We start from the raw sequence: 7994 nt of genomic DNA, 5'->3' as shown, positions 1-7994 counted from the left end.
GTTCGAAGTGGGAAGGCACTGAATCAGTCTCACCTCGGGATATCTCGACTTGAGATAATACCCCTACCCAGTCAAGTGATGGAGATTGTACACCCAATTCACGTCATGGTGGGTCAGTTTTAGGTCCATTCTCTCGTTCAAAGCATCTATACTTCCCAGGACCCTAAACATATTTGGGGCACACTGGGTGGGGGATAACCTAAAGAAACTAAGGTAGCTCTTAGTAATACTACCCATGGGGATGGTCATCCCGCCTTCTATGAAGGCGATCATGGGAATAACCACTTCCCCTGTTTGTCTAACGACGACCCATTCCCCTTAGGCTGCGTATCTCATACCCACCGTGGAAGGGATCCTATACTTAGAGCGGAAATTTCTGATACCTTCCTCGGACTCAACTAGACATTGAAATGGGCTCTTCTTTTTCCCCATTTTTCTAAAGGATTTAGTAGAGAAATTAACGAGTTTAAGATAAAAGTGGTAAAGATTTTGAGAAGACTTACAGGTTTGAAAAAGGGACCTCGAACAAGATGTAATTATTTGTAGACGCCAGGAAAATGACGAAAAAGGAGAAAGGCAGGCTCAGTGTATGAGCTCTGGAACTGTGTGGTCACTGAAGGTAAGAAAGAGAATTGATTTGAGAACGCCTTTGTAGTCGTGTAGAAATTGTGAGCGGTAAAATTCTCGCTTGCTAAACGAGATAGGCCCTCTACCGTTCGATTTACATCTCACCATCGAACGTGGGAGACAAGGGCGTTGCCAAAATTTAATACTGCCAAGATCGGGATGCTGAAGCGTCAAAAGCATGCCCCAAAACATGAGTGGGAATGGGCTTATGATGTCAAAATCCATCTTTTCTCCCGAGGAGTCGAAAAGCAAGATTTTGAGGGGCTATTGTGGGGGTCAGTCAGTCACTAAAATTATTAAAGTCAAGTTAATTGGGCCTGTGGCCCATCCGAGGATGCAAACCTGTCCGAGGAGGCCCATATCAGATTGAAGGGGTAACCAAACGAAAGGAAGAGGGAATATCACGAAAGGTGAGTTTAGTATTCGTCCGAGGACAAAATCCTTCTCGGCAATATGAGTCCGAGGACGATCAGAACGCCATCTTGTTACAAACGTACTTCGGAGCTACGTCACCACTAAAGGTGGGATAAGGGACCAAGGGTAAGAGAGAAAAGGCAAACAAATATCTATGGCAACAGCTGCCTCCGCATTAATTGCCTCTCAACCAACTCTCTGGTCGCATTAATATGGAAGTGATGCTTGAACAGTGATGAAGCAACCTTACAGCTGCTAGTAGGAGGTTCCAGAAGGTGTTAGATGGGACAGAAAGAGATCCCCTAAACCCAACCTACACGTGTGTGGTAAAGATGGTATGAAGAGGGCGGTATATAACATGAAAGAAGAGCATGCAGAAAGAGATCGGAACATAGAGAAAAACACAAAGAACACTCAGGAAAAAAGCTTGAAAACCAAAGAATTGTATTTGTTTCAAAGAAAAACAGATTGTTATATCGGTTCTAATCCATCTATAAACGTGAGGTTGAATTTTTTTACTTTTAAAAAAGTTAATCTAGTTCTTGAACACCCATGCTCTACAAATTTTATTGTTTGGGCCTTTTAACGTACGAACCCAAGACCGGTTTGGGATCGTTACAAATTGAGTCCTTATAGTATATAAATAAAATATTTATCATGGCATTCTTATATTGCAATGCACGTGTAATGACATTTAGGTTAATTTGCACGGTTCCACCTCTGAAAACCAGAAAAATATTATTAAGTTCCAAAGTTTTGTGGTAGGAAGTTTTTCATGAAATATTATTTCTAATATTATATATTTTAGTAGATTTTAATTAATTCAACTGATAAAATTTATTATCGTTATATAATAAACTTTAATTTGGATTCTGCATTTAAAAGAGTTATTAGCATTTTTGTCTGATTATAAAAAGCAATCAGCATTGAGCGAACGTCACATGGTCAAATTCTAATCTATCTAAAAGGAATATATATATACACACACATACATCTCTCTCAAGAATGGGGAAATAATTTTTAAAATCCAACTTATGTCCTATTCGTACAAAAATTATACTAGCTGACATACAAACAAGTGTCCTCCATCTCCTAAAATAAAATATCTACTGGAATTATATTAAAATCTTCTTAATTTGTTTTTGAGAAATGAAACATTTACATAAAAATTGAATTATTTTTATTTAACCCATTTCATATTATTGGAGTTGCTAGTGTATTGGGCAACTAGTTACACTCTTTCAATTTTTGGTTGCTTTTTTAAAAATTGTTCATTTGATATAAAAACTTACAATTTATATGATAATGTCAATGTGACATTTCAATGAACATTTCCTAAAATGAGTCCATGAACCCACCCAAAAAAACGTTATAATGGAGAAAAATAGAAAAACAATGTTTTTAACTACAAAACTGTGATAGAATATGACGAAATGGACACTTAATATCATTATAATATTCAATGGTGCAGCTGAATTAGCACCTTCCATGCATAAAGTGCTTGGAAATCTAGAAAAAAAGGGGTTCAAGTTACAAGATTAGCAGCATATTATAATTATTTCTATAAAAAATATTCAGTAATGTAAATTATAAATTTTGAAAGTTTAGAAACTATTCCAAAACTTAAAAAACATACAATATTCTTCCATTTTAAATTAAAGGGAATTTAATCCTCTCAACTTTAAACTACTACTTGCAAAAATGACCATGTGTACATAAGCCTAACTTAACTTGAAAAAAATACAAATGGTTCATAATTTTTGCATCTCAACTGCATCATTATATATTGAATTGCCTTCACACAGCCTAGGAACTATATTACTAACCTTCATTTAGCACTTTGACTGTATCCCTGAACATAATAATTTCATCACAGTACCTGATAGGGTCTTACACCCATCTTTCCTTTCAATAGGATTGAGAACCATATCAAACCTCAAGTTCTATTAAATGCAAAGTCCAGTACATGATGTGGATTTAATTTTTGCAGTCTAGTTCAAAATGCAAACATAGCATGATGTCATTGCCTAATGCCTCCATAACTAGCATCTATTTTTTGACACAACATATTCTTCAACAAAAACATGGTTAAAACTTAAAGCAAAGTTTGAATACTGCAATATCCACAATTTGTACAGTCTATTCCCAAAAAGCTCAATCACGGTTGCCTGTGTAATCTGCCCATATAGCAGCAGTTATCGTATCACGATACTCCGACATCGCTCGTTGTGCTCGAGCATTAAAAGCTTCTTCAGTGCCCCCACTGCCTACGCGTGCAGCTCCCGCTATGATTGCATCGCTGTTATGCACAAATGATCCTTCCCACACATGGAACATTTCATCCGCCCGGTTATACATGCGGATAAAGTTATGCAGTGCACAGCAAGCAGTCACAATTAGCCGTTGTCTAGAGAGGGAGAAGGAGTGCTTGTCATTCAGGATCAGGAACCTCGCCTTCAACACGCCAAAGCAGCATTCAATCACCATCCGCAATGATGAATGCCTATAATTGAACAACTCTTGCGGGGTAGTAGGCTGCTGATTCGCACCCCGAAACTCTTGGGCATGGTAGCGTACGGACTTGTGTGGGGGGAGGAATGCATTGCCTATTGCGTACCCCGAGTCACGAGGTAGTACGATCCTGCAATCAGAATAATAACCATTGGTAGTTAATGTTACCCAACACAACTATTTTTGAATGATAATAAAAGAAAAATTGCAAAAGGATCACCATAGTAAACAAACATATTTATAGAAGTGATGACCTTTTAATCAAGAACCTCCCTTGATATTTACATCTTTATTTATAAACATGTATAATTTAATTAATATCTTAAAACCATGAGGGATTACGGTTTTAGCTGACTTTACAATCACTAGTGACTATAAATACCAAACTTTTCAGCCACATAAACATCTCAGTCAACTCAACTATTTAGTTTAGGGAAAATAAATGGTATAGCCGTATAACGGTATAAGGCCAAAAAGAAATATATAAAAAAAAGCCCTTAATTAACCAAGCTCAAAGAGCAGATACAGATAAATTAGAATCATATCCATCCTAGATAAAGTAGCTAGGGTCCCCTCCCAACTAAACAGCCAGAAAGAAAGAAAATAAATATGTACGTAAAAACTCAAACTGTGGCCAGATTGGCAATTTGGCAGTACATACCAAAACCCACAAACAAGTTAACTCCTTAACTCCTATCCACAACTAGGGCTGTCCACGGGTCATTCTGGGTCGGGTTTGTGCCCAACCCGGAACCGACCCGATCATTTCGGGTCTCCTAAATTTGGATCCGCCGTCGACCCGCCGGAGGCAAAGGTTCGGATGGTCGGGCGTCGTCGTTTTCCGGTCAGGCTCGGACTGTGGGAATCGTCGCCGGATTTTGCCAAAATCTGCTTATTTTTGCTTGATTGACCGGATTTCGAAGAGATCTCGGCGGATCTCAACGAGATTAGGCCGAATCTTGAAGAGATCTCAGCAGATCTCAACTAGATCAGGCCCGATCTCGAAGAGATCCGGCGAGATCTCGACGAGATCTCGATGGATCTAGAAGAGATCCGGCGAGATCTCAACGAGGTCTCGGTGCATCTCGAAGAGATCAGGCCAGTTCTCGACGAGATCTCGTCGGATCTCCACAGATCGGACGAAATAGACCGGCGAACTACTTCAATCGACGGAGAAAGCAATTTTCGGTGCGTTTTCCGGTCGGGTCGGTTGAAAATCGGTTTTCCATGCTTTAACCCGTCAACCGACCCGCCGGTCTCGGGTTTTGGGAGCAGAGATCCGTCGCCGACCGTCGCCGGCGTCGGGTCGGCCAGTTCTCGGTCCGGGTCAGCCGGGTGGGTCGGTTGACGGGTCTGGTTGGACACCCCTATCCACAACACAATAATGACACCACTTTCCATGAAATAACCTTTTTTTTTTTCAAGAATGAAGAAGTGGCCTATAAGGCCTGGCCTAGAAAGAAGTTCAAGTTCTAAATTCCCTTAGATATCCAATATTGCCTACCAACAACAATTATAGTTAACCATCTCACTACAAAACCCCCCCCCCCCCCCCCAAAAAAAAAAAAAAAACCCTCAAAGCTAAAGGCATGCTAAACGTTTTAAGAACCTAGACCAATCCTAAGTCCTTTACCCCAATCCTTTGACATGAACTAGAAATCTGAATAGCATCAGGGTCCGATCATTCCACAAACCAATGTTATTGTCTGAAGAGTGCTATTTTCTCTATGAAATTAAGACGATCATGTCCTGCTTTGATCTATGTACGAAATTCATATATGGAAATGTCAGTAACAAGTTGGAAGGTATTCATTGGGTTGCCTCATCAAAGAAATAATGCATTATACATTCTTTCTTAACATGTCAATGCAATTAATGTTAAATCATGTTTCTTGAGCAGGCTTTAAGCAATTACAAGAATGAAGTAGATTTGGCAAACGTGTTGTATGCACTTGCTAATGGATTATAAAAAGAACCTTTAAAAGCATGCCCTTTTTTCAGTAATACTGCACTGCTTTTGAAATTTGAGAGGCCAATGTCACTTGAGGCAAACTTCAAGAATCACGAATGCATTTTAGCTAAAAATTAAAAACATGATGCTATTACCATGGGACACAAAACCCATACAACAGATCACATGCTTTAAGACTAACATGATGAGAGCTTATCCATTTTTTTTTTACCTCTAGGTGGACAAGGGAACTCATACTCGGCATGTCCAAGTGCGTCCTGCATGACTTGTGAATCATTCACACTCCCTTCCCATCCAGAATGCACATACGTAAACCGCATGTTGAAGTTGCATGCACACATCACGTTTTGGGTGATGTCACTTCGTCTATCTATGCATGCGGTGGTCCTACCGGATGGGGTAGAAGCACTTATGTGCGTCCCATCGATGGCCCCCACGCATTTCTGTTACAAAAATAGGTAGCTCTAATTAGGTTAATTCAACTTATGTGCAATCAGCTCTCTTTCACACTTCATAGGGGATTCTTTGAATTCTCTATTACAGATTTTTCATATTTTAATCAATCAAAGTGATAATTTATCTAAGAACGAAAAAAAAAAAAAAAAATCAAAGCATACCTCAAACCATGGGTAATATTTCTCATCATTACCTCGAAGTGAATGAGGAAGCTCAGCTGCATCAGTGTTGGGTTGGATGATGAGACATCCTAAAGCATGGATAGCACACAAGGCAAGTCGGAACCGCTTTTGAATGGTCTCAAGAGAATGTTGGAAGCGGTTGGCAGTTAGCCGGTAGTCAGCGTTGTGTCTGACGATATATAGCATTGTCCCAACGGCCTCCTCAACTGAAACAATACCAGTGTCCTCCTCTAATAGGTGTAGCCACTTCAACTCATTACACAAGTGCCTAAAAATGGTCTTGTCCATGTGGAATATGTCGTAACACACTTGGGGATTTCCGTCTAGTACTTCAATCACATATGACCTCCCACTCAGGATACTAGTGCACATAGGTCGCTTCATGTAGTACTTTTGCACGTACTCTATACATAGCTAAACGTAGGCTGTGGCAATCTCAAGTTCTACCTCACTATCGTAGTCATCTGAATCGGGATCAGTCATGACTGAATCACGATTTGAATCGATATCGGCCATAACTGAATCACACCTGTGGGCAACCAAAAAATTTCACATCAGCCACTATAAAGTACATATATATATATATATAAGTCAGTATATATATAAATGAGTATATATGGTTGTATGAGTATATATGGCTATATATATATATATATATATATACTCAATTGCATAGTTACATATTGATGAGTATGTATATGGCTGTATGTATATATATACTCAATTCCTAAAATATATATATGTCACCAACCAACAAAGCAATTGCATAAAGAAAGGAAGTTATGTTTGCAATCCACAACAAAGCAGCAACTTATGTTTGCATAAAGAAAGCCACAACAAAACAGCAAGTTATATGTTTGACTAAAGAATTCCATAAACAACAGACCTGATGTTGTGAACAAAGCCACAACAAAACAACAAGTGTTTGCATAATCTTAACATTTGACTTTCTAAAATATATATATGTCACCAAACAAAACAGCACAAAGCCACAACAAAGCAATTGCAATTTAACAGCACAAAGCCTAAAGCAAACTAATCCCATATGTCTTACATAACTTGCATAGAAGTTCAAAGCCTAAAACAAAGCAATCCCATATTTCTTACATAACTTGCATAGATGTTCAAAGCATTATATAGTAATAATAAAGGAAGGTAGCATGCACACATTGTCCAAAATATAAACATAATACAGAGTTTGCCTATTCACATTAAACCAAAATAACTAAACTAGTTAAGTTCCTAGTAGCTCTTATAACAGCGCACATTCTCAACCACCCCCACAACTACTACAATCCACCCCTAATGAACTCAATCCAAGCCTTTCTCCTATCGCCCGTCATGGCAAAAAAAGCGGCTCTACTCTTGAAGTTATGAAGCTCCTGCACGACCTTGCAATATGTGACATGATCCACATCAGTGTACTGGTTGAGCAGTGTTACAGCTTCTATAACTGACTCACTGTCACCCCCCACAGCAGAGTCTCCAGTTTCAGTGGACCTTTTTCCCCTCCGGTTCCTCATTTTAGTAAACCCCCAAATAGCTTCAGTCATGCTTTCAAGGGAGTGCCCTTTCTTCCTTTTTCCACTTGACTGAGATGGTTCAGCTGGCCACTTTTCAACTTGCCTCTGGCTTTGGGCTTCACTTGGTGTGGGTAGCTCCTCCAGATCATCCAGACTATCAGTATTGAAGTTAACATGCACCTCCGATGATAGGAAGGCTGCATCCAGCTCTCTCTCTTCGTCACTGTTAGGAGCTGGTTGGGTAGATGAAATTTGGAGGAAACCTGTGGCTGTGTTTGAATTGAAAAGCCTCCCCAACAGATCATAGTG

The 7994-nt window shown here is 39.3% G+C and overlaps 1 protein-coding gene across 1 annotated transcript; it reads right to left on the bottom strand.

Moving 5' to 3' along the window:
• Window positions 1–3195: 3195 nt before the first annotated feature.
• LOC115953648 lies at window positions 3196–6546 on the bottom strand. The gene is made up of 4 exons (XM_031071393.1): window positions 6142–6546; window positions 5736–5967; window positions 4790–4919; window positions 3196–3682 (listed from the first exon to the last, which is right to left on the bottom strand). Exons 1-4 carry the CDS (start codon window positions 6544–6546, stop codon window positions 3196–3198), a joined length of 1254 nt encoding a protein of 417 aa, XP_030927253.1.
• Between the last annotated feature and the right edge of the window lie 1448 nt (window positions 6547–7994).

The sequence above is a fragment of the Quercus lobata genome, chromosome 1 (genome assembly GCF_001633185.2).
Source record: "Quercus lobata isolate SW786 chromosome 1, ValleyOak3.0 Primary Assembly, whole genome shotgun sequence".
In the NCBI taxonomy this organism is placed as follows: Eukaryota; Viridiplantae; Streptophyta; class Magnoliopsida; order Fagales; family Fagaceae; genus Quercus; species Quercus lobata.
This window is presented reverse-complemented; position numbering and strand designations above follow the sequence as displayed.

Excerpts from the sequence above, each read along its gene's own strand:
- LOC115953648 (XM_031071393.1), bottom strand. The coding sequence starts at position 6,546 with ATGAAGCGACCTATGTGCACTAGTATCCTGAGTGGGAGGTCATATGTG. Across the intron at positions 5,968-6,141 it reads AATATTACCCATGGTTTGAG|AAATGCGTGGGGGCCATCGA; the intron begins GTATGCTTTGAT and ends TTTTTGTAACAG. Across the intron at positions 4,920-5,735 it reads GTTCCCTTGTCCACCTAGAG|GGGTGTCCAACCAGACCCGT; the intron begins GTAAAAAAAAAA and ends TGTTGTGGATAG.